The sequence below is a fragment of the Monomorium pharaonis genome, chromosome 3 (assembly GCF_013373865.1).
Source record: "Monomorium pharaonis isolate MP-MQ-018 chromosome 3, ASM1337386v2, whole genome shotgun sequence".
Lineage (NCBI taxonomy): Eukaryota > Metazoa > Arthropoda > Insecta > Hymenoptera > Formicidae > Monomorium > Monomorium pharaonis.
Window position 1 is genome coordinate 19,576,968 of NC_050469.1, and position 27,658 is coordinate 19,604,625.

The 27,658-nt window shown below is 34.2% G+C and overlaps 3 protein-coding genes and 1 long non-coding RNA gene across 5 annotated transcripts in view; 3 read left to right on the forward strand and 1 right to left on the reverse strand.

Moving 5' to 3' along the window:
- LOC105835571 (alkyldihydroxyacetonephosphate synthase) overlaps positions 1 to 10,867 on the forward strand; it is a 23,201-nt gene extending 12,334 nt beyond the window's left edge. For both annotated transcript variants that reach the window (XM_012679011.3, XM_036284930.1), the window contains exons 3-6: positions 277 to 557; positions 7,311 to 7,599; positions 9,162 to 9,471; positions 9,694 to 10,867. In XM_012679011.3, coding sequence (XP_012534465.1) covers positions 277 to 557; positions 7,311 to 7,599; positions 9,162 to 9,471; positions 9,694 to 10,467 — 1,654 coding nt within the window. In that variant the 3' untranslated portion in view covers positions 10,468 to 10,867. The remainder of the gene's footprint in view (positions 1 to 276; positions 558 to 7,310; positions 7,600 to 9,161; positions 9,472 to 9,693) is intronic.
- LOC105835569 (TATA-binding protein-associated factor 172) lies at positions 10,809 to 20,956 on the reverse strand. Its single transcript, XM_012679003.3, has 15 exons — positions 20,691 to 20,956; positions 19,840 to 19,896; positions 19,383 to 19,630; positions 18,936 to 19,291; positions 18,416 to 18,767; positions 17,482 to 18,104; positions 16,639 to 17,420; positions 16,002 to 16,563; positions 15,593 to 15,887; positions 15,083 to 15,378; positions 14,681 to 14,994; positions 13,129 to 13,879; positions 12,773 to 13,039; positions 11,669 to 12,307; positions 10,809 to 11,594 (listed from the first exon to the last, which is right to left on the reverse strand). The coding sequence occupies exons 2-15, from the start codon at positions 19,848 to 19,850 to the stop codon at positions 11,391 to 11,393; spliced, it is 5,700 nt and encodes a 1,899-aa protein (XP_012534457.1). The 5' UTR covers positions 19,851 to 19,896; positions 20,691 to 20,956; the 3' UTR covers positions 10,809 to 11,390.
- Positions 20,957 to 21,450: 494 nt separating this feature from the next.
- LOC118644953 lies at positions 21,451 to 24,993 on the forward strand. The gene is made up of 3 exons (XR_004962730.1): positions 21,451 to 22,093; positions 23,019 to 23,965; positions 24,184 to 24,993. It is a non-coding gene; the product is annotated as an uncharacterized LOC118644953 (long non-coding RNA).
- Positions 24,994 to 25,304: 311 nt separating this feature from the next.
- On the forward strand, positions 25,305 to 26,135 carry LOC105839197 (putative ATP synthase subunit f, mitochondrial). The gene is made up of 4 exons (XM_012685341.3): positions 25,305 to 25,482; positions 25,559 to 25,657; positions 25,768 to 25,884; positions 25,961 to 26,135. Exons 1-4 carry the CDS (start codon positions 25,389 to 25,391, stop codon positions 25,987 to 25,989), a joined length of 339 nt encoding a protein of 112 aa, XP_012540795.1. The 5' UTR covers positions 25,305 to 25,388; the 3' UTR covers positions 25,990 to 26,135.
- Positions 26,136 to 27,658: the final 1,523 nt, after the last annotated feature.

Below are 27,658 nucleotides of genomic sequence, written 5' to 3' on the forward strand. Positions count from 1 at the left end.
TAACTTACATTATTCCTTAGCGTCTTTTCTTGATTTTTTAAACTTTGCGAGTCTTGATTTTTTGATTTTATTTTCTTTTAAACTAATTATTAACTTTTTAACTTTATTATTTGACTTTTAACTTTTTAATTAGTTATTATCTCCAATCTTGTTTATTTTCAATTAATAGTAGCGTTAGCATTAATTCACATTCGAATCTATTAATATATTATTAATATATATAAAAAGTTAGTTTTTCAGTCAGTAACAATGTTAATTTTTATATTCTTTTTTTAGATATCCCATCGGAAATCAAGAGCTTCCATATTTTACAAAATGGTGTGAAGAAACTTTTGATATAACATGGGACATGAAGACGACGCCTCAAAATTTGCCAAAGCATTATCCAGAACCAGTTTTTTCTACAGAATTGTTGAAAGCGATTAAGGAATTGACAATCGACTATTCAACCGATGGTGTCGATCGTCTATTTCGAGCACACGGTCACACGTTGCGAGAAATTTATCTTTTGAAGCGTGGCTCTTTCGAAAGGATACCGGATATTGTTCTATGGCCCAGTAAGTTGATATTTTTCGATCATTGTCATAAAAATTGCAACAAATAGGCAGACTGATTGTTAGTGTTCATATACAACACTAGCTTTTAAAGAATATTTTTATTAATGATTAATATTATTCAAAATTGTGTTCAGAGGATTAAAGGATGTTTATGAGAACAATGTAAAAAATTTTACGAACAATACAAATAATCATTAAATTTTTGAAACATTTACTTTATATTTTTTTCAATTTTAGTAAATACAGTTATTTTCATAGAATTAAAATAAAAGCAATTGCAAATAGAAATTATCTTTTGTACAATTTCTTTTCCAAGTCTATAATCAGTGGAATGTTGTTACTCTATTTAATTGCTGTAATTACACAGTGCTACTGGCAGATTTTTGCTTTTGAATGAGAAATATTTGTTACATATGACTATATTTTTTAGTTAAAAATTGATAAATCTGTTATTTATGCTTGTCTTATAAAATGTAACGTGTAATATAATATTTTATTTTTTAATTCAAAAAACTCAAATTGTTTTTTTAATTATGAATTTTTAAATACCTTTAAAATCATCGTGCATAATTAATTTATTTTTATTGTTATTTACATAGAAAATTAATTAATTTATGTTAATTTGCGCACAACGATCCGCGTGGTTTACTCTTACTAGCCCTCTTTTGTATCGTTTTTAACTTACTTTTGTTTAATTCTTTTACTTAATATAAGAAATTACGTTAATCAATTTTATTAAATTTATCTTTAATGTTAATATGGCCATTTGTGTGTGTGTGTGTGTGTGTGCGTGCGTGCGTGCGTGCGCGTGTGCATGATTTATACATAATCTTATGGAATATTTTATTCGTTGATGCAATTTTAGTTTGGAGTAAATAATTATATAATAATAGTAAATTAGTTCCTCCGACCGATAAATGTTTTAAGCACACACACCCAAGTTAAACAGATGTTACCATCTTTGTTAATTAAATTTTAGAGGTTATAATTTTTTCTATTTTAAAAATAAACCGTTACAATTATTATATATGTAAACATTTTCCACAAAAATAAGTTACTATTGTATATGACATATAAGTTGTAACAAGAATAATCAAAATGAATTTTCAAGTCTATAAAATCAAATACTTCATCGAAAACTAATATTCAAATTTCTTTTCCTTTCACTATTATAAGATTTATAAGATAAATGGCTTTATTTGTGACCATGACCCTATTTGTGACCACGCGTGGACTGTTATTAAATTTAAAATTAAAAGTTTAACGGCCATTCAACAATTGCGTAAACGTAGTTGTAAACGTAAAATTGTAAAAAAACTGACGAATCACAAATAATTATTTCTTTATTGACCGAAGAATAATCGACTGTAATTATTTAGTTAATTTCTTACAACCTTTTGTTTACGCAATTATGAAATTGCCTTTAAGTAATGTATCTTTAAAAACATTTTTATTGTATTTGGCGATTAATGAGCCACAGTTTATAACAATTTCAATGACATTTGTCTAAAAAATACTCATAAAAATGTGAAATAAAGTGCTCGGTCAGCATCAGTGGCAGATCGAGTGCAAGTTTGTCGACACGTTAGTAGGTGAGGGCGTTTATCATAACACAGTGACAGCTTTGACGTATCGTCAAAAATAAATATTAAAGGATAATTTTGTGTAAGTATTGCAGTAAATGATTAATTTAATGTTGTGCTATTAGCATATTTCGAAAAAAAAATTGGTAGTTTTGAGTGTATAAGTAAACGTTACAAATGGGGACAATAAAACATGCATGTCTTTATTTTTGACCAAGCTCAAGAAAATTAATAATAGTAAATTTTGCTTAAAAAAACCAATTAACACCCATTTTTACACAATTCTAGGCGCGTGAATTGCATTTGTACAAGTAACCGGAAAAATATTTAAAGCATATTCGAAAAAAAACTAGTAACAACGCTATTACTGTAGATTAAATCACTTAGGGACGATTTCACCATCTCCGATTACCTTAACCAACCGATTATTCCATTGGAATTGACCAACTGTATTTGTCATTAAGCCAAATTAACAAATACGATTGGTCAATTCCGATGGAATAATCGATAATGTTTTTATCAAGGATTTAACAGTACGATACAATTCGATAAGAAATAAAGTTAGAATTGTATAATACTGTAAATAAGATATTTAAGAAAAAAAAGAATATATCGTAAATGTACCGAAAACTTTCATTAATTTACTATATTCACAATTACGATAAAAATTAGATTATTTGAAGATTCCATAAGTTCTTATCGCTTTCTCTCTTTTGACTTTATAAGTCACAGAAGTTTATTATGATTTTAATTTGTCCTATCTTTGCTAAATAATTTTGTCAAGTAATTGTAAATGTGCGTAACGACGCGAGTCTAGGCGCGGTGCGGTAGGATGCGAGGGCGGCGAAGCACAGGCAGCAACGCCGCTTCTTCTCCTTCCCCCCGCCTCCGCAGCCAATGCTTGACAGTGGGCTACGGCTCGAGCGGCTCGGCTCTTCTTACAACGCGCTCTCATTCGCACAATTTGAAAAATTAATATCTCAATTATTTGGAGACCTAACCAAAGACAATATTGGACTTTTATGTTCATCTCGATCCCTTCTACCTTTTTACGAGGATTGACCCATGTGCGTTGGGACACCCTTATATATAACATGCGCGCGCGTGAAGCTTGCATGCGTGTACATAATATATCAATATACTAAAAAAATACTAGGAAGATTCCGTATGAGTATCATGAGTATATACTACAAGATATTCTCAGTACATTCGTAGAAGTAATTTAGGGCGCTGATAGGAACTTGCTTAGCATATCCTCTGTATATCATAGTACGCATATCGAATGTTCCAAAGAACATTAGTCATATACGGTTATGATACTCTTAAAACATTCTCAGAATATACTTGTTCCGTTAGGGAACTGGAGATGGTGAAGTCGGCCCTTAAGGTCGGTTGTTTCACCTTCTTGATTAACTTATTTATCAGGTAAATATGTATCTGTCCTTATTTATTTAAGAAAAAATGAAGATAAACACATGTTTACCTGATAAGTTTATCAAGGTTGGAACAACCGACTCTAACAATAAATGAGACATCGTGTGTATACTGATTTGTGACGAGAAAATTAATCTGCCGGTCACTAAATGGGTCATAACTGATACACTCGATCTGACACCCCGGTTAGTAACCAGTGCATCAGATCGAATGTACCGGTTACTTATCGGAAACAGATGGCAGTCACTAATAGGGTCAAATTTAAAAATTGCGGTCACTAATGCGTACATTTACATAATCTGTAATTTCTTTTTTAATATTTATTAAATTATGTTTAAAACTCAAATAAAACAAATTGTTTGATACAAAAATATTTAATCTTGAGTTCAGTATAATTATTTTCTTATTTAAATTATTCTAGAATACTTTACTTTCTTATTAACTCATGCGAGAATCTTACATCACAATACAGCATAAAATTAGAAACGTAAAGAAATAATACTTACTAAATAGAAGATATTTATTAAAACAATAACAAATAAAAAGTAATTAAGATTAATTGAAAAATTAATGTTAAAAGTAAAATTGATATAAATGATTTGCTCATATTTTTTCGTAGAATCGTTTTTTGCATAAAAAACAGAAAGCGATGACAAAATCAATAACACGTCTTTTTTAAAAGTGGAACAGTTTTTCTTGTTCTTCTGCGACTAATAAGTATTAAGATTTTAAAAATAACTTGGTTAATTACATTATTGTTATATATAGAGTATTCCAAAACATGTGGGTCAACGCTCGTAAGAAATAGAGATGAACATAAAAGTCCAGTATTGTCTTAAGTTGGGTCTTGGGTTAAGTCTAATCGAGGTATTAATTTTTTTAATTATGCGAATGAAAGCACATCGACTCGATTCGCTCGAGCCATAACACGGAAGAAAAAATTCATCGTGAATGTATAATAAGCTTTTATTAATTTACTGTTCACAATTATGATAGAAATTAATTAGATTATTTGCAGATTCTATACGTTAATATCTCGATTATTGGTGGACCTAACCAAGACAATATTAGATTTTTATGTTTATCTTGATCACTTCTACTTTTTTACAAGCGTTGACCCACATGTTTTGGGACACTCTGTATATATATATATATATATATATATATATATATATATATATATACATATACATATATAACAATATATACGTATACATACAGGGTGTCCCTGAACATGTTGGTCAAGGCTCATAAAAAGGTAGAAGGAATTGAGATAAACATAAAAGTTCAATATTGTCTTGGGTTAAGTCCACTAATAATCGAGATATTAGCGTATGGGATCTGCAAAAAATCTAATTAATTTCTATCGTAATTATGAACAATAAATTAATGAAAGCTTATCGTACATTCACGATAGATCTTTTCTTGAGTGTTATAGTTCGAGCGGATCGAGCTCTTCCCTCGGCGCGCTCTCATTCGCATAATTTGAAAAATTAATACCTCGATATTGGTGGAATAACCTAAGACCAAAGACGATATTGGACTTTTATGTTCATCTGGATTCCTTCTATCTTTTTACGAGCGTTGACCAACATGTTCAAGGACATCCTGTATATACATATATACATATATACATACATATATACATATATATATATACACTGGCGCAAAAAAAAACGAAACAAAATTTTTGACCGATTTTTAGGCAATCTTCGAAGTGATGCAACTTTGCGAAAAATCATTCAAATTACATGTACTTTTTTTAAAATTAAGGGGCAAAGACTCTATTTTGAGAATCCCTACGCAAAAGTTTGATTTTTTAAGTGTAAACCTTTTGTATTGCATGAAAACCAAACATTTTTTTTTTAATTGAACAAAGTAAAAGTTTGTTATTTTGCACAAGTTTCTCGTTAAAATCTGGCTAATATTAATCCAGATTCTTAAAGTTCATTCTTTTCTAAGCAATTTTAAAAAAATACATGTCGATACGATGTTTTTGTTGATTGCACACGAGTTTGAAATTTGCACTGCATTTTAGGGTATTTTAACGAATAAATACGGTATTTTTTTAATATCATGAATTTTGAGTATTAATATGATATTGTACATTGATTTTATTCGTGTTTAACTCAATCATACCGCCGTCATCAAAGTGACCCGATGTGCACCACGTGGAGAATGACGATCGGATTTTGTACATCATGTGGCCCTGAAAAGAATGATTTTTTAAAATAAAATTTAAACTTTTATTTTTTATGTATGAGTATGTGTATATGTATGTTTACGTGTATGTGTGGGTTTATGAGTATAGATGAATGTGATCTTCTGTTGACTTCAGTGAAATTGGTGCGTAAGCTATCCGTTATATTCAGATCAGGGCAGCAATCATGTAATTTTTTCCTTAAGGCGGAAACGTGAAAAGTAAAAAGTTTCATGTAATTATCTCTTTCTATTGTGTTGAATAGAAAGTAACTTTAAACTTTTCACTTTTCCGCCCTAGGGAAAAAATTACATGATCGATACCCAATAAGTACAAATTTCCACCGATGAATTTCAGAGCCACATGATGTACAAAATCCGATCGTCATTCTTCACGTGGTGCACATCGGATCACTTTGATGACGGCGGTATGATTGAGTTAAACACAAATGAAATCAATGTGCAATATCATATTGATACTCAAAATTCGTGATATTAAAAAAATCGTATTTATTCGTTAAAATACCCTAAAATGCAGTGCAAATTTCAAACTCGTGTGCAATCAACAAAAAACATCGTAACGACATGTATTTTTTTTAAATTGCTTAGAAAAGAATGAACTTTAAGAATCTAGATTAATATTAGCCAGATTTTAACGAGAAATTTGTGCAAAATGATAACAAACTTTTACTTTTTACAATTAAAAAAAACACGTTTGGTTTTCATGCGATACAAAAGGTTTACACTTAAAAAAATCAAACTTTCGCGTAGGGATTTTCAAAGTAGAGTCTTTGCCCTTTAATTTAAAAAAAAGTACATGTAATTTGAATGATTTTTCGCAAAGTTGCATCACTTCGAAGATTGCCTAAAAATCGGTCAAAAATTTTGTTTCGTTTTTTTTTTGCGCCAGTGTATATATATATATATAATTAATCGTTTCCACATCAATGTAATCAAATAGAATATAAATAATATTAATATAATGGCTCAAAAGAAACGAGTAAAGAACGCGGTAAACTATTATTTTATCAAAGAGCAAAAGTACGTTTACGTGCGATAACTAGGGCAGTTAACATGATTTTCTATATCTCAGAATACATTAGAATGATATATGAAAACATTCATTTTTTATGCTCTCATACCACACATACATTACGTATAATGAACAAAATTCGTTTACATAAGATAAAAAATGTATAATTTTATTTTTTTAATAAGATTGTCGTTTTAATAAACTCAGTTCTATTTTACAAAAATTCACGATGTTAAAATAAAAGTCGTAACGAATATCATTATTAATCACATTTAAATTATGAATGTGCCTGATAGCTTCTGGGAAAACAACTCATAAAACAACACATGCGTTTCATAACTCATAAAAGTCATAAAATAACATTTGCGTTTCCCATTCTGTATAATTAGATTTACTTATGTATATTTTCTACTACATGAGTGAAAACATGTATTTTGATTCTTCCTTCTTTCCGTGGGAAAATTTTTGTCGTGAAGTGTCCTCTATTAATATTCGTACCTGCAGAATGTCACGAGGATGTCATCAAGATTGTCAATATGTGCGCACACTATGGGGCCGTTTGCATACCTTTCGGTGGGGGAACCAGTGTCAGCCGTGCGGCGTATTGTCCTTCGGATGAACACCGAACAATTATTTCATTAGACACATCGCAAATGAATCGAATATTGTGGATGGATAGGGATAATTTGTTGATATGCTGCGAGTCAGGTATCATTGGTCAAGATCTGGAGCGGTTGCTCCGTTCTGAGGGATTCACATGTGGTCACGAGCCTGATTCTTACGAGTTTTCCAGGTACGTGAAGTCCAATTTCTGATCAGAATATGTATAAAGTTGAATTTCTCTACAAATGTATGAAATGCACAGATCGAATTAAAGTAAATACTTTCGATAAAACAAAATTGATTAATATTTTTATTATTTAATATTTCTCACGCGCGCCCGTGTGTGTAAAGTATATTCATTAATAAAAATACACATGTTGATATGAATTGATTTTTCTTAAATTTTCATTCATAAAATGAATTAAAATTGTAATTTCATACAAAATTAATTTTATTTATCAAGATACATAATATGATAAAGATGATTGTAATAGACACTTTGAAAAAAGACGGTACAAAACACACATTTAGCTATAAAATCATCACAATAATAAAAAGCTTTTTAGATTATATGCGATAATAATAATCAATTAGTAGTGTCTTGTAGCATGTTGCATAATAATATTAGTAAAACAGTTATTGCATGTATATCTATATATATGTATATACGTAAGCGCGCGCACGCACACACGCACGCACACACGCACGCACGCACGCACGCACGCACGCACGCACGCACGCACGCACGCACGCACGCACGCACGCACGCACGCACGCACGCACACACACACACACACACACACACACACACACACACACACACACACACACACACACACACACACACACACACACACAAGCGCGCATAAATATATACGTGTGTGCGTGTGTGCGTGCGCGCGCGTAAAATACGTATATGCGTGACATTTATATTATATATTTATATATGCAATAACTGATATATATGTATATATGATAACATTTGTAATGACAAAAAGCGCGTTTTACTTAATGTTTGCAGTGTTTGCAAGCATTATTTGTCCTTGTTTAATATTTGACAAGTAATAAAAATGACTTGATTCCGAAACCATTACGAACGTTAAGTAAAATGAGCCCAAAACGTATTTTTAAATTATATTTCTTACAGAACTCAATATTAATTTTTTTAGAGTATGAGCTATTTATTTTTTAAATATAGTATAGTATAACATAAAAGGCAAACAAAATTCATTTTTCTTTGTATTATAAATTGCCATAAAACAATCATCGCGTACGTACAATAAAGCATTATTTTATTTTTTATTCGTATTATTTGTTATCGCACACTAAAAAAGCCGTACAGCATGACAAACAATATATTATCTTGTAAATTTGTACATTTGTATACTTCTACGATATAATTCAGGACTAAGTTCTATGTAAAATAATGTATTCTGATTGTGTGTAAAGCACAAAATGTAAACTATAAAAAGAAACATCTTGTCTAATTGAATTTAGAAATAATATTACAATATTATTTTAAGTATAAAACATAAGACATGATTAGAACTTTGAATCAAAATACAAAATGCATCAATATTCTTGAAAACTTAAACAAAAAAGTATATAGCTTGTATCGAACATATTTCAAAGATTTATACCAATCGCACCTCGAACTTAGTCTTGAATAATACATAATCAGTATTTAAAAACTTCAAATGCAAGAAAAAATTTTTGAGCACACGTAAGCTGAAAACAATTTGTATCAAACAGTTTAGGTGGATGGGTGGCGACAAGGGCAAGCGGCATGAAAAAGAACACGTACGGTAACATTGAAGATTTGGTCGTACGGATACGAATGGTCACCGGAAGAACAGAGGATCCTGTAATTACTTTGGAAAGAGGTAGTTTAGTACCTCGCGTGTCTTGCGGTCCAGATTTCGATCACATGATACTCGGTAGCGAAGGGACGCTGGGTGTTATCACGGAGATCGTATTAAAAATAAGACCGTTACCGCGAGTGGTAAAATACGGCAGTATTGTGTTCCCGAATTTTCTGAGCGGCCTTGTTGCACTGCGAGAGGTGCGTATTCTTTATGTTGACTCTTACATTAAGCCGACAGATAAAAAGTGCTCCTTTGTTAACACTTGTTCAATACAAATACCATGACAAAAGAAAGCCGAATGCACGTGAAAAGCAGCCGTTGTATGTGTTCGTTTTTATGAAATCAAGGAGAACGATTTATCTCTTATAAGATCGAAAAAATAAATATAATCCGAATATATTTTATTATAAATGTTATAGATCGCGAAAGAACGATGTCAACCCGCCAGTATACGGTTAATGGACAACGAACAGTTCCAAATGGGGCAAACCCTACGCCCACAATCTGGTTGGGGCGGCTTAATCCTGCAAGGATTAAAACATATGTACGTCACTAGAATAAAGGGTTTCCGATGGGATCAAATATGTGTGGCCACGCTATTGATGGAGGGCGACGTAGCAGCGGATGTGGCGGCTCAAGAACGGAAAATTTACAAGATAGCTGATAAGTACGGTGGCATACCGGCAGGCGAGGCAAACGGCGAACGAGGTTACATGTTGACATTTGTGATAGCATACATACGTGACCTTGGACTCGAATTTAACGTGTTAGCGGAATCGTTTGAGACTTCTGTTTCTTGGAATCGTGCACCATCACTGTGCAAAAATGTAAAGTCTCGCGTGGCCAGGGAGTGTAAGGGGCGTGACATTCGTAAATATTTCATTTCCTGCCGCGTCACGCAGACCTATGACGCGGGCTGTTGTGTGTATTTTTACTTAGCGATTAGCTACTTGAACTTGGAGAATCCTGTAGAAACTTATGAGGCCATTGAGCATGCGGCGCGAGAAGAGATACTCGCCAATGGCGGATCGCTCTCTCATCATCATGGAGTAGGTAAAATACGAGCATCGTTTTATCCTGAAGCCGTTGGGGAAGTGGGTCTTTCCCTTTACCGAGCGACTAAGGCGCACTTGGATCCGCATAATATATTTGCAGCGGGTAATATGATTTTAACGAATAAATCAAAATTATAAATTAAAATCATTATTAAAGCAAAGTATGTGCAATAGTGGAATCTATAGAGTTATTCTGTATTCCATTAGTGCTGATATTTTGAATCACTAAAAAGTTTGATTACAGCAAATTGATGTGATTTCATATACCTTCGACAGAAAGTTATAATATCTCATCAATTTGCCATTAAGATTGTTCCGCGTGTGATGTTTTCTAATAAAGATTTCGATTTTTCCATTAACGGCGAATGCACGTAAATAAGAAATATGAACTGGCATTGTTGTTTACTCGTCAAGATGATATATAGAAAAAAGAGACTAGTATTAATATACATTATAAATAATTATGCACCGTGGCGTTATTTGGTACAAATGCGGAATTGTAATTGTATCGGCATTTTTATAAATTATTATAACTAAACGAAACATACGTTTACTTTACGCATAGATACCTTAATTTATCTTTACTTATCGCAGGATTCTACATAAGACATAGAACGTAGGTCACTAGTCGTAAATGAAAGTGACAATCCATCAGAAGCGTCAATGATACTATTCACGTTTTTCACATCGTTTACGATCTGTGACTTGCATTTTGCGTTTTACGTCTTATGTAGAAGGACCTTTACGGATTATTTGAGTTTAGGTACGACGTTATAATGTCATTTTCCTTATAGTTAAGGCTTAACAACTTGTTCCATTGCAACAGAGTTAGACTTGTTAACTCTTAATCAGGCGTAGTTTTTATTATTACGTAAATTACGTAAGTGATCGCTTTTGGCCATTGGAATATGCTATAATTATCGAACTATACGCAACCAAGAGTTAACCGGATCTGATTTCTACAGTACAATATTTTTATTTGATATTATGTGCGAACTTGAAGCCACGCGTTTTCCGAGTTCTAAATCTACGTTGAATGAATTATCAAGGTACGGGTAAGCTTACTGGCTATCAGCCTTCAGAGTGGATAAAAATGAGTCGAGATCGTATTCGTCATCGTATTGCTGCTGTTCCCAGAGTTCGGGTAGGATATCTAGCACAGAACGACTAATTCCTGGTAGGCCAGGAAGTTTCGACGAAACAGTATCCTCTTGGTGATCCGTCTTTTTCTCCTTTCCATTATCCAATGAAAATAGATCTAACAACTAAAGAAATTATTTTGATTATGCATCACGCGAGTTTCGTAAACTTCGGTATTAAATATTAATTGTCTAATTACTTGATCAGTAGCCATAGTTTCCAAAGAAGCGTTCTCCGTCGATATTATCGTATTCGCAGTGAGAAGTTTAAATTTCTGTAATCCCATGATCTTCTCCTCCACTGTCGATCTAGTAATCAAGCGGTAAACATTGACTACTTTCTTTTGGCCTATACGGTGTGCGCGATCCATCGCTTGAAGATCTTTCATAGGATTCCAATCGTGTTCCACGAATATAACGGTGTCTGCTCCCGTTAAGTTTAATCCAAGACCACCGACCTGAGTAGTCAGTAAAAGGACATCTATCGATGGATCAGCATTGAAACGCGTTACAACAGAATGTCTTTGTGCCGCTGGTACACTGCCATCCAGACGGAGATATGTTACTGTCGGCAGGTGTGTACGAAGTAAATCTTCCTCCACAATGTCCAACATTGCTTTCAACTGACAGAAAATTAGAGCGCGATGCTGGCTGACTAATTGCTGTTCCTGAGAATGTGTGCTTTCTGCGACAAGATTCACGACGGAAGAATTGCGAGTTTGCTGCTGTTGTTGCTGTCCGATGCCACAATCTAATAAGAGTTGCTTCAATGCGAGTAACTTGGCGCCGTGTTCGATTTCCGCTAGAGTGCTTTGTTGCTGTTTTAACATATCACACACCTGAAAATATTTTATAGGAAAATTGTATGTGGTAATAAAAATCAGATTACAATAGATTTCAAAAATTAAATAAATAACCAAAAATTTAGAAATTTGACACTGTGAGGCAAAAATTATATTTATTTTTCTTTGAATATTTTTTAAAATATATCTTTCTATAAACATTTAGACAGTAACAATCATAGCGCAAAGAGTTGTGCGTCTGTTCGGCGTTTATCAAGGATTGGTTCAGAAACATTGGATTTTATTTGATCGCTACGTCTTGAAAGGCAATGACAAACCATTGGGAATATTTTGTCATAAGAATCTCTCTAAATTCAATACTGGTATTAAATGATATAGATATATTGAAAGCCTTGAATGCAAATTATATAAACGCAGAAATACGCTAAGTATCACGAAATTTTCTGATAAGAAGCTGATAAGGAAGAAAAAGAAACATTTGTTTTTTAATATAGTACATACTGTTCGATATAGTGGATGCCCTTGACTTAGCACCAATTTGGGATGATTGCACACATTACGCAAGTATCGTAATGCCTCGAAAACGTGGCTACTTTGAGTATCATTCGAAGACGAAGGATTAGCAGTGAGGGCCGAATGACGAGTGCGGAAATCTTCGTAAAGTATGCGTTGCAAAGGCGATAAATCGCAGTAATAATCTTGCGTGATTTTAGGTGGTAAATCTTGCAGCACATCTTCCTTATTTCTTCTCAATAAGAACGGCAACACCTGTAATCAATTTCTGATTACTATCATGAATTACCGTGATATAATCCAAACGGCACTGACAACAAAATATGTATATACACGCAAATTACCTGTCTATGAAGAGCCTCCATAGCTAAAGCACCAGCCTCTTGTTCCTTTGGTCCTGCCTTGGGCTCTCTGCAAGCTAAGATGGGACGAGAATATTTAGCAGCAAATTGTTTCTCGCTACCAAGGAAACCCGGCATTAGAAAGTCGAACAGAGACCACAATTCGAGCACATCGTTTTGTACAGGTGTGCCAGATAATATGAGCCTGTGATTTGCGTGCAATCGCTTCGTGGCTTTAGCGCTTTTCGTTTTGCCATTCTTTATTACATGTCCTTCATCAAGCACACAATAATTCCATTGATGTGCCTCAAAGAATTCGATGTCTTTTCGTACAATATCATAACTTGCAACCACGAGTTTATGATGTAGCACTCGGGGACGCAATTTGTCGCGATCTTGCGGCGTACCGGCATACTGAATAACTGACAAATCATTCACTTGGAAGAATTTTTCAGCTTCATATACCCAGTGACCAGTGAGAGTTGGCGGACATACTACTAGACTGGTCGGTGCCTCGGGGTTACGGTAGTGATCCAATGCTAGAATGCAGAGCGTCTGTAATGTTTTTCCAAGACCCATGTCGTCACATAAAACTCCATGGAGATGGTAACGATTCAAAAAATTGAGCCAATTCAAGCCTTGGCGTTGATAAGAACGTAATTCCGCAGCTACAGGAATCGGTAGCTCCGTATCAGGGATGTTACGCGGATTCAGCAGTTGATCTAAGAATTTTCTCTCTTGTGCCTTTTCTTGTCTGTGATGTTACATAAAAAAAAATCATATTTTATTATTTATCCCAATTCATGTGCGAGCTTTCGATAATATGCGCAATTGACGAATAAAAAACATATCTTGTTAAAAAATCTTAAAGTATTGATCAATATTCACCCTTCGTAGACACACTTATTTTTTCAACCTTCGTATACACACTGGGTGATTACTACCCATAGCAATTTTAAAACAGCTGTATCTTTTAAAATATTTATACTAAAATTCTGAAAAATTCATGGATAACCTTAACATTTATAAAAAGTATTTACATACTTTTGGTATTTAAGAAATTTCATATTTAAAAAAATTTAAATTTTGCAATAAAAAAATGTTTGTAGTTTTTGCAGTTAAAAATTTTTTTTCATTTATTATAGTACTTAAAAGGTACAAAGCGCTAAATTTTTAAGGGTCAGAAAATTATGGGTAGTAACCACCCAGTGTGTATACGAAGTGTTAATCAAATTTTTTAGCTTGTGCTTAATTTATTAGTAAATTTATTATTTCGAAAAAAGACGATATAATGTCATAACAACAATAACAAATATAATTAATGTAACATTGAATGAATGTTGCCCTGTCAATGTTCGTTTTCTCTTTTTCAAATTGTCTATTTGATCTATTAATTTAAGCTTCAACTTCACAGTTATTGAACCAACCAAAATTTCTGTAATACATTTATAATTGTTCGTTATTTATGGAAACTCAAAATAGTTTTCAAGAAATATTCATCAAATACTCTTATTATCGAGTAACATGTAAATATAATTTTGTATAAATAACATACACTAAATCTGGAGGGTCCGCAATTGCGCCAGGATCTAGTGGTAATAATTGCACAAGCGTAGCGAATGTTGCGCTACAAACTAATCTCACTGATTGATTTTGATCGCTCATACGTCCTAGTAAGGGTACCATAAAGAGTACTGCATATGGCACCACTTGTACACCTAAGCTCTCAACAATACAAGTTAGAGCTTCTGCAGCTCCTTGGCGTACAGAATCGACTTTATTCGGTGCCACTATGCCTGCAGAACATTTCTTCTCACCACCAGTGGTGTCTAAGAGTGGTATAACACTGCGTATTATGTGTATCATTGTCTAAAAAAAAAAAAAAAATAAAACTATTTAATCTTTTATGTTAAAATATCGTTATCAGTACGCGTATGATACAAAACTTAAGTACTACCTTTTCTGTATTTAGAGTAGCTAATGTAGCTATACATCGTGAGGCCATATGCCTGACGGCTTTGTACGGATGTGCTAATAAATTGCACAAACGTGGTAGACACTCTAGCGCAGCTGGTAACAAAAACTTATCTAAACTCGGCACCATGATCTCTAATACTTGTAAACTGAAAATCAATTGATTTCCTTCCTCTTCTTGTATATTGTCTTGTTTGGTCGTGTCTTTCAGTGTATTTGGTAAAATTAAATCCCACAGATGAGGTAAGCGATTAGGTAGTTGAGCACCAAAAAAAGTAGCTTCAAAAATATAGAAACTTTTTAAAATATACAAAGTTTACGAATACCATTATAAATCATCCTTATTAATTACTTGGACAATAAATTATTTGCAATTGAATTTTTATTTTTTGTAATTTTATAAAATTCAGAAATCCGTAAATTTAATTAAATATCAAATAATTTTGATAATCGCATATAAGAACGATTCTTTTAAAAGTACTACTAAGAATACCTATAGCTGTTAATGCCAATGTAGCTCCGCGGCGGCGTGTTCTAGCAGCTTTTGCTTCTGGTTCGTCACAAGCAAGTAATTCCTCAACAGGAATCTCAGTCGTTGGTGGTCTACCAGGACCTCTACCGCTGCCGAATCCGCTACCTGCACCACGATTGTATGCTATTCTCTCGGCATGTTTCTGTCTATTATTCAAAGTGAGTATTCCATCAAAAACGTCAGTATCGCTGGTACAACATACTCGTGGTGTAAATTCAATATCGGAACATAGGAATGTACATAAATTGGTGGAAATCTGTAACAAATAATATTTGATAACATGTTGTAGTGATATAAAAAAATATTCAATAATTCTAAGATACTGTAAATTACATTCCTATATATAATTTTACATACTTTATATACAAACCTTTGCATTTGGAGAAGGTGTTCTATCAACACAAAGTTCGATCAAATGAGATAAATGCTTTGCAGCTAGTTTTTGCAATTCCTCATTTTCCTCGCGTTTTATAGCTTCCATTAGCGGTTTTACTAACGGATTAAGTGGCTGAGGAGATTGAGGAAGGATATGTAACATCGTAGCGGCACCAGCAAGCGCAGCCATTGACATAATGTGCAATGATTGTTGTTGTGCTGCCGTCGTAGCCGCTCCGATATCCAAGGCTCGCCTCCTCTCCTCTAAGCTCTCCATTAATTTAGGTTTCAATTTAATAGTTACTGAATTGCCGCTAATATTTCCACTTCCACCTACGTTTGCTCCCATAGCACAAAGAGTGGAAATGGTTTTTCTAGCAAGTGCAGTGATCTGATCAAGAGTCATCACGCCAGATAAATCCATTTCAACTGGTACCATCAATTTATAATGTTTTAAAGTTGCGATGTAATCTCGGCTTTCATGCAATAATCGGGTGAAGGAAGCAGCAATCTCATCATAATACATACAATCGTTTAAACAAGCCAACAATCTGTCACTAAAAAAAATTTTTTTTTAATGTAGTAATGTATATATGAAATATTTTTTGTCATAAAAGTTGTATATTTTGTACCTAAGTATATCTGGTATTACGGGTATCTTCGATGGATCGACGGTCGCCCAATGAGACATTGTAAGTCCTACAATGGTACGTTGCAACGCCGATCGCGAATTGAGATGTGCCAATAATACCTTAGCATAACAAATTGCTGGACTAGGCACATCTGGTGGGTACACAACACCTGGTGCAGGTTGTACAACATAGTTTGATAATAATCCTAACATGCGAGATGCTCTACAACGAGCCTGTACTACATTCGCTTTTCGTACATTTAGCGTCACTGTTTCAATCCCACCAATATACATTTTCAATTCAGATAAGGATTTTGTATTTGCATTGATATTACTGTTTACGCCATTAGTGTCTGATTGCCCGTCGTAGCAAGCAACGTTTGGCGAGGTTTGATTATTCTTTGTGGCTTTAATAGTACTAGTGATTGTCATTAACAAGTTTGGATTGAATGGCACATGTTCTGGTTGCATGGCAAGGCAAAGCCATGTGCTAATGTGAGGGCACGCTGCGTGTAGCAATAATTCGAGATCACTCTGCACGACTAGATTTTTCCAAACACGTTCAGCTACGTCTTGTATCATGCTAATATGTTCTATTAGCACGCACTGAAACACATGCCTCAATGCTTCTTGTAAAACTAATCCGCCACCTTCGCCCCATCGTTCCTTTTTATTTTTATTACAATCGCCGTCATTTGCAGTTAAAGTTTGCAGCGTTTGCAACGTGGCTTTACGTACACTTGAACTTGAATGGTTGAGGAATGGCCATAAACGCGGTAATACCTAAACAAACATTCAATTATTATAAATACCTGTCGAAATAATAAAGATATTGTAGCATTACCTGTGATAATGGTTGAGGCATCAAGCAAGCATGTGCTGCTGGTAATGAGAGTATTGCGGCTAAAAGACCCATAAAGGTATTACAAGCTGCAGCTAGATCATCTTGTTCTTTTAATAATTGCCAAAGACGTATTACGATAGCTTCCAGTTCTGTTGGTTTTAACAATCGTGGAAGAGCATGTGCTACTGGTATAAGCGCACTTGCAGCGGCTGCGCCTACGTCGTCGACAGGATCAGACAATCCTTGCATAATAGCGGGAAATACTTTTGGCAATACCTCGTCCAATAGATCGTCTCGTACAGCTAATAAATATTTTAAAGCAAGAAATGCACCATGTCTTGCTTCCCATTCGTTGTGTTCCAACAGTTTGAGAATTACAGAAAGTATTCCAGGAAAAATATCATTTGCATCTTTGGTATTTGGACCAGCAGGCACTAACAGAAAGAGTGATCCCAATGCTTGAGCACATGTTTCTCGTACTGGTGCAACAACTTGATCAGACACAAAATCTCCAAATCGATCAAGCCCTAATACACACAACAATCGTAAGGCAGCGTCAATCACCCATTCATAATGGCTCTCTTGCATTTCTTCTAGGGTTTGATCTGTAGACTTGCCTGCTCCTACAAATTCAAGCATAGTTAGTATTTAGTATTTAATATTACTAAAAAAATATAAATTGCTAAAACCTATCGTACAATGGCAGGAAACAGGAAATAAAAATGGAAAACAAAAATTATGAATAAGAAATTATCATCCTTGATGAGCTTCCAATGCATGATGTAATAGTGATAAGAACCAACCCATTAAATCATATTGCATGTAATTATAAATCACAAACACATCAGATATAAAATGATAATTTCTTATTCATAATTTGTTTTTTGTTTTGTCTGTTTCTTGCCATTGTACAACAGGCTTAAGATTTACATACCTTTCCCATGAAGTCTTATAAGTTCCCGTAAAGCTGTAGCTGCTCCATGACGAACTTCCCATTTTTGACAAAATAAATCTTGACAAAGACTTTCCGCAAAGGATTCTAAGGGCCAATCTACAATGGAATCTGGCCAGCATCCAGTACTATCTGGCACTCCATTTACTTGTTCAGATATACCACATTTTGAACTAGGATCCAATGAGATCATATCCTCTAATAAGATTTTTTTGGTCGGTGGTTCACCAATATTATTTACTGGAGATTGAACATTTATTGAATTTAAATGATCATCATTAGTGCGATTATCATCCGGTTCACGTGATCGTTGTTTTGTTACTGACTGACGTGCCTATATTATTGACATAAATAATTAATATTCTTGTTATAAAATTTGTAAATAAAATATATGAAAGTAAATGGAGTCTAAATATTTTCCAAATTTTTGACACTTGTTTGAATAAACAATAATTAAGAGAAAACATTAATTATAAATAAAAGCTGATAAATGCAATAGTACCTTGCGTTTTGCTCTATTCATCTCTCTTCTGCTTAATCCTCCTGGTTGTTTCAAAGTTTCGTCAACAGGTATAGTAGCAGTTTGTGTTGTACATGGTGTCTGTATTGGGGTAAGATCATCAACAGTAAACAAATCATCAACACCTATCAGACGTGGATGAAGACCTAGCTTTGCAGCTAATTTTTCTTGCTGACTGGGAAGTGACAATTGCTCTCCTTCCGATATAGTTAGATCATATTCGCTGCCCTCAGATCCAGTAAGATGTGAACTACGAGCTAGAACTCTGCTCATATCAAAAGACTCTAAATTCAATCTGGTAGTAGTGGAAGTCTTGCGTTTAGTTACTTCTGACTCATCTATTAATTCAAAACATCAATTGTACAATTGATGATCTTTTAAAAATTCTCAATTATTAAAGATATAGGAGCTTTTTTAATAAAATATTACCTCTAGAGATTTCCTTTTTAATTGGCTGTGGGTCCCAAGATGGAACTTGAGCAAGTATAGCTTGTACAGCATGGGCCGCTGATATTCTAGTATCCCATTGTGAAGATTTTAACAAGGTAGAGACTCTCGCTAATAAGTGGTGCAGATCATGAGGGTGTAATCTCTGTGCTTCTCCCAACTGTTGTGCAGCTGCTCTTTTGGTAACTGCGTTTGTTCCAGTTTCTAATAATATAAATAGTCGATCTAATCTAAAAATTAAAATAAGCATACAATATAAATTATATGTACAATAGAAAATAAACTTTTACAAGCATTCATTTTCACATAATGTATCTTTTATAACATATAATTAATATAACCATATTGATTAGTATTTATATTTAAAGCATTAGTAGAACATTATATGCATATATGTACGAAAAAGTACAAGAAATATATAATTTTATTATAAATTTACCTTGACGTCATGATGATAAATTATATTGCTGAGTAGATTACTTGTGAATGCCTTGGACTAAAACAGTAACAAACAATTACAGCTTGTCTACCTTGTCCGTTAAGAAAAAGTATTGTATAAAACTTTTACAATATTCCTACAGAGTACATATCATACTTATTGATTCGAGTATAAGTTAATGACATGGAAATTCTCATACTCGAGAGAGTATGATTCTTATATAGACAATTATTGATTCTTATATAGACAAAAATATATCCAGTGCTATACGACATCGAGCAAACTTTCTTTCCAGTATTCTAGAGATTCTGCCGGTATCTCCAGCCAAAAGAGTAAAATTATGGCCAGAAGAGTAAAATCAGATAAACAATTATAAGATACATTTGGCAAAGCAAATCTGAGGCGTCTGAAGGCTCTGCTGACACATTCTTTGTTATTTACTGAAATTGGGCAAAGATAGAATGAGGTAAGAGAACACTCCACGTCTCAGATTTGTTTTGCTGAACGCAGTAATAAACGGAAAGTGGTCACGAACGAGTCAAATAGAATCGGTCTAGAGAGAAATAAAAAAAAAAAGGAGAGAACGGAGGCGGGGATGGGGTGGTGATGGACGAGGCATCTTCATGCGCGCCGCTCGACCCTTGCTAGATGTTGCGGCGACAGCGTGGCAGGGGATGACACGGCAGCGATATCTCGAGCGATTGCATTTCGCGAACAATTGTCGCAGCGAATGTGGTAGAAACGCGGATGAAACCGCGGCGCGTCGATCCGAGCGCAATATGGACATAAGTACACATAATAAGGCGATCGGTCGCCGAGGAACGTCAGACGATCAACGGTGGATCGCGTACCTGCTTTCTTAGATACCGTTCTGGTTGTCTTGCTCCGGCTTCAGCTGGTACGCATTGCCATTTCTGCATTACCGGACACGCGAAAGTCACATCACGCCGCGCGTAACGCGAAACCACGCTTACGCTTGTCAAATTTCTCGGAGAGAAACTCATGTTACAAGCATCAAATTTATACTGACAGCCATATTGCTGGGGAACCTGAGTTTTGTCCCTTGGTTTTGCTCTCATTGGCTGGTGGTGCGCATGTCACTCACTAATCGGCCAATCGCCCTCTTCCCCGTTCAATAATGAAGGCTGGCGAGGGTACGCCGCACGCGTCTGCCAAGTGCTAAATGCAGGGATCAAAGAGGATCAGATCAGATAGAGTGGAAGCTGACCGTATCCGCGATTCGCGCCATCTAGCAGTTCGGAGACCTACTACGTGCAATCTCTCTCTCTTTCTTACAAAGCTTTGCTCTCTCCATAGACCTTATAGATATGGACCGGCAATTGCCTACAGTTTGGGTGCGTTCGAGGAGACGCTATTAGCGCTATCAGCATCAGTTTATCCTTGTTCTACTTTTAATGAGTAATGAAAATGGACTGATGCTGGTAGCGCTAATAGCGTTTCCCCGAACGCACCCTTCGTGTATAGAAAACGGTGTCCAGGGGCTCGATTCTTGAATTCATTCGCAAGAAAACGTATGCGCAAATACCCGCTCTAACAGAAAAGTTGCAAGTTTATTGGTTGAAAGTCATACGATAGCCAATAAATTTTCAACTTTTCTGTAAGAACAGAATTTGCGAATACGTTTCTCTTGCAAATGAATTCAAGAATCGGGGCCCAGAAGTGATGCGAGAGAGAAACAGACTTTTTAGTACTTCTTTCTCTAAAGTTACCAGAATAACTATCGTGCATGTCAGCACACATGCATACATATGTATATACATATATATACACACCATAAGTTAAAACACGTGACCAAAACGTATCCAATCATTGGATTTCAATGTATAATATGTACAAGCATGCGCGAAACATATTTCTGGACTCTTTAGAGAGAGAAATATGGACACGGTTTCGCTTGGTATTGCCAGTCCATATCTACAAGGTCTATGGCTCACTCACTCCTTCAAGATAACCTCCTTTAACAGTTGCGCTTGGTTGCGCTTTGTCGTCGGCAGCAGTTGGCTGATAGAAAATTACATCAATTACATTGTGATAAATAAAAAAAATGATCCTGCGGTGCTACGTAAAATATTGCAAAAAAAATAGTCAACTTAGGCTGCGATATTCACTGCCAGTACTGAAAATCTATAGTTTACGTTACATACACTGTAGAATTTCAATACTGGCAGTGAATACCGGAATGCAGCTTTAATAAAGATGTATCCTTTTTTCGACAACCGACAAATTCTGAACTGTAAGTATGAAATATACTTGAATAAGTTGTGATTAAACATCAACACAGGTTTCGAATCGATAGCTCTTCGATATTAACGACGGAGAAAATACGGAGATGATTTGGAGGATACCCTTGCACACCAGCAGATTCCTGCCACTTCTTTTGTCTGTAAATTAGTTTTTTATTAGAGAATTCCAGTATATATCATACAGTATAGTATCATAGAATCATAATGTATTGATTCAAAATCAATAACAATAATTCTATTGATTAAATAATTACCAAAAATTTATTTTTAAACTTAAAACAGAAATATCTATTTTCATTCATGACATAAAATAAAAAATAATGTTAAGTCAGAAATGATTTCTCGAAACGATATCGTTTTGATGTCGAAAAGAGAAGTCAAAAATTTTCGAAATTTCTGTTCGATTTGATGGATTTTTGACTCCAATTTCGAGTAATTGTCGACTTTCGTTTCGACATCGAAACGACATCGTTTCGAGAATCTATTTCTAGATCTCGAGAATCTATAAAACTAGAACTTTGTTCGGCTCTAAGTATCCTTTCTCTCTTCCTCTTTCTGGCGCGGTGACGTTTCTTGTTTATCATCTATAGTAAAAGAATTAAAATGCTTTATCTAGCGGCTGAACGCTGGATTAAACATTCGGGCAAATTGGGGGTGTCAGATATTTGTGCTTGTGACTTATATCGCTGGCAAGCGATTGAACGCTTGCTTGCGGAATCTATGGTAATTGACTTTTTCGCTGGCAGGCAATTGAACGCTTGCTGGCGGAATCTATGGTAATTGACTTAATTATTTCGCTGGCAGGTGATTGAACGCTTGCTGGCGGAATCTATAGTAATTGAGCACAAATATTCTGGTTATCCCAATTTTGCCGATAGCGTTCAATAATTTCGATTGTTGGACTTTACTCTTTAGCACGGGGCGCCGGATTGACAGCGATACGGTTGGAACAACGGGGATAGTTCGTAAGAATTGTTCAGTGGCTGTTTTGGATCAAGAGGCGGGACTGTCAGCGGGATTATAACGGTTCCTGGTTCTTCGGACTATTTACTATTGCTATCGCAACAAAATTAAATCGCGGAAAGGTGAAAAGTATTGAGCGATACTTACTTTGGTCGAGTTCCGGTTCCGGCTTAATTAACGAAAAGTCGTCGGATATAGTCGCTGGCACAGCTTGCGGTTGACAGAAGCGGCGAATTAACAGAGGCGATCACGATACTTAAGGCCAAGAGTATAAGTACTGACTGCACGACCGAAAACTGACTTGAAAATTTTAAAGAGTGACGCTTGAAACGCTTTAAGATGAATAATGACGTGACTGAGAACTAGTGACTGAACGAATTACTGAACAAGTATGCTGAACGATTGCGAGTCTGGCTTCTGTGCGCGGATTTAAATAAGGCGCGGACAAAGAGGTTGAGCAAAATCGGTGCTGCGCTCAACGGCCGCTAGCGCGCCGGAGTAGGGAACACGCGCGAAGCGCAAGAGTCGGTAAGAGTGGGAGTGATTCGGCGGCTTGGCGGGAACCGAATTTCGGGGGCCGCTGATAACACAGACTTCTATAATATACTAGACTGCTAGGCTCGTTATATATTCTCCATTTATAGTGTGTACCCGAAAAGTATGTACAAATAGGAGTTCATAGGCGGCAGACTGAATTACCGATTGGAATGTGGCTAATATTTTATAGTCCTACGACTATGGATTACTAGAGGAGTGAGTGAGATGTATGATACAATATATACATATATTATGTGATATGAGAGCGTTCTCCTTGGACGCTTATGCGTACTTATGCGTTAAACGTATCATTCTTTTGCTCTTGTAATATAAAAGAAAAAGATAAAATGACAATAACCAAGGTATGTGATAAAAGGCTGCCCAAATATATATAAAAAAGCGGTATACATTTCTTTTCGTTTAAGTATTAAAACTAAAGGACAAATGATATAACCTCATTTTAAGAGCATTTTTGTATAAAATAACCTAATATTAATGATATTTATTAGTATTATTAAGTATTATTCTTTAAATATATATATATATAAACATTTTTTAAATGTCAACAAATTATTCGTAGCAACTATATGTGACATTTATTGGCATATATATATGTACATATACATCCCACTTGACGAACAATGTACATACATAGTAGATGACACATTCCGATCGGTTATTCAGTCATGTACAACATGTACATTATATACTGGTACGCCTAGGGAATCAAGGTTAGCAGTCTAGTATATTATAGAAGTCTGTGGCTGATAAGGCGCGTGAGACTATCTGCACGTGTGCGGATGTTTATTAGAGATATCTCGTCTAAGATTTCGTTGATCATTTGATCCGGAATATTTTTCGGCTAGGATCGCTTTCACAAACGAATATTCCGCCGTTTTATCTTGTTTTCTGTGCGCGACATCTCGTCGCCAACGTGAAATGGATATCTTACGGACTGTTTATATGAAATGCCTAGCTATGGTTCACCTGATCTTCCGACACGCAGTCCGGATATTACGCGGATTAATTTCATATTGTATTTCTTTAGGCGCGACATCCTCACCGCCGTGTTGATAGCAAATTTTGTTTTAGAACTGTTCGGTTCAAGTCTTTGAGGATTTAGTTGACGAGATATCGTTTCTTTAATCATCCGACGGTGCACGTGCAGAGGGCCTTTACAAATATCCGGTTCTTATTTATCTTAAAGTTAATTAATTCTCGACAAACCCATAAGCAATATAAGAGTAAGAATTTAGAATTTTTAATGATCCGATTGCCTATGCGTTTGTACCAATAAGAAAGTTAAAATAATGTTAGATATAACCTAAAGTATACGTATATGTAATATCGATATATGGTTTTGATATATACATATATATATATATATATATATGTGTGTGTGTGTGTGTGTACGTAATTTTAAAGTACGATTAAGTTGGTGTTTAATATTTTAATCATTATTATATAGCGATAACTTAAACGAAAGTAAGAGCCATAGAAACGCGTTAATGAGTAAAGTAACTCAGCGTGCATCTGGACAAGTTTCGCGAGAAAAATTCTGGACAAAATTTTCCGAACGCTGGGACGTTACATATCATAATAAAATGGGACGTTTTGATTGGACGCGAAGGATGACGCGACGCGTGACACGCTCGGTGGGAATGCACCCTTACATCATGCTCTTAGGTTTCTCTTTTTATTTTCTATGTCTGTGACCGACATTGCACGTACGCATTTCGTTCGATATCGTTGTAGAATTCATCTGTAAAAACTCGGTATTTTACCATGACGAATAAGCTACTGCAATTTGGTGGTTATCCTGCAGAATATGATCCTGTGAAGCACGGACCATATGATCCTGCACGCTACTATGGAAAACGTTTGTTGATCTGATGTGCACTTCTTTTTCTATCGGATACAATTAATAATTATGTAATAATTCTTTCTTTATACAGCTGATACTGCCTTCACGGATCTGAAGATCAGCGAAATTCCAGGCTGGATTGCGAGACGTCAAAAAAGTCCGCAGGCGCTTGTGGGATTGTTTTCACGAGGTCCTTACCATAGAAAAGAAGTTATTTTTTATCAACTAAAAATTGCATAACTTTGATACACCATTCATCTGAATAATGCATAAGGATCTTATAATATTTTGTTTTGATAGCGTTTTGGCGTTGGCAACATAAATACATACACCCTCGACGAGGTGGAATAGCTCCCTTCTTTCAAGTGGTAGTTGGTTCTATGTTCGTGTTTTATGCAATGAATTATAGAAAGATACGTAAGTACAGAAGAATACATATGCAAATAATTTTTAATGAAAGTCCAAATTTAATTATTTTATTTTATTTTTTTAGGTCATCACAGGCATTACAAATATCACTAAATGTGATATATTGGTGATAAAGTGTCTATATTTAGACACTTTGATAGATGATCAGAATAAAAATAATTCATGCATCAATTATTCATGAAAGATATTCAATTGTTTTGGATGCATTTGAATAAATATTCTTAGTATGTGCAAAAATACACAATTTGTTATATTAGCTCTATATGAAGTCCCATCTAGTATAGTGTTAATTAAAAATATCTTAGAAATTACCATCAAAATTTAATTCCATAATGTATAAATTATATATACATATATATATATATATATATATATATACAAATTTATAGAAATTTTAAAAAATTATATATAATTAATTCAAAAATTAATAAAATTGTTTTCATGCAATAACAAATCTTTAAGAAGTTAAAATCTTTTGTGCTCATTATGAAAACTAGAAAAAATGTCACTACAATCATTACAAAAAACAATTTTATTCACATTTTAAAGAGATGTATCATAAACAATCTTAAAATACATGTATATTTTGAAATGTGTTATAGATATGCAACAGATATATGTTCAAAGTATACAGGCTAAACTAATAAAAAAACGAGTGATAAAATAGTCGATAATTACTATACATATATTGCGTAAGTTGTGGCTCTCTCGAGGTCAGTGATCAAGTCTAAACAAGTGATGATGCTAAAATTCTTTTCTCTACATTTTTAATAAAATAGCTAAGTTTTGTTAATTATTGCTATAACATTTATGTATTTTCTTAATGGGTTTCTTTTTGTAATAGAGGTTTTATATCCGTTAATTTTTTTTCATAAGTTTATCTCATAAAAATGTTTAAGCATACAGGATTCGCTTGATTTAGTAAATTAATGAATTTGTGAGAAAGAATTCTTATCATTGTTTATTAATAAAAGCATCAAAAAATTTTACATTTTTATTTTATTTCTTTTTTTCTTTTTTTATTCTTTAAATTCTAACGTTACATAACGTTTTTTAACGTTTTGTTTCTTGCCAATTATTTTAATAAATTAATAACTGCTTTAATTATCTTAATATGGAGCAACAGAAATGGCTACCCAAGAAAATTTAACTCGTTGATTTTTTTAAATATTGAATATTAAGATTATTAAATAGTTAATAATGTAAATCCTTAGTCATATTGAAAAAAAAATTGCTTATTATCTATTAAATTTTAAATAAGTTTAATAAGTATTTAAGCGATGAGGATGTCGATGAAAGCAATGGAAAGTAAATATTTAAACAATCGTTTACGCGTTGACCCAACGGATACATTACGGCTACCATTTGGCGCTTACAGCGCTGTGAGCATTTTATTTCATCCTTGTTGGTCATCATGATTAAACAAGGACAAATAAAAACGTCTTGATGTTGCATTTGTTGCAGTTATATTGCCAACAATCGTGCAGTAACTACCCCGATAGGAAAAGATTTATAAAATTGTATGACAAAAGAATTGTGAAAGATTTATAATCCGTCATTATGAGGGCATAGTTGAGAAAATAGATGTAGAAACATTGACTTTTTATAAAACATCAATAAATGTTTGCAAAATTAAATTTTGAAATGATATGTTGGCATAACAATTATTGTTATGCTATAGCGATATGGCGAATCGTCTTAACAGCATATTTGCAAAATTAAATTTAGAAATAAATTTTGCAATAATTGAGAAAAATATTTC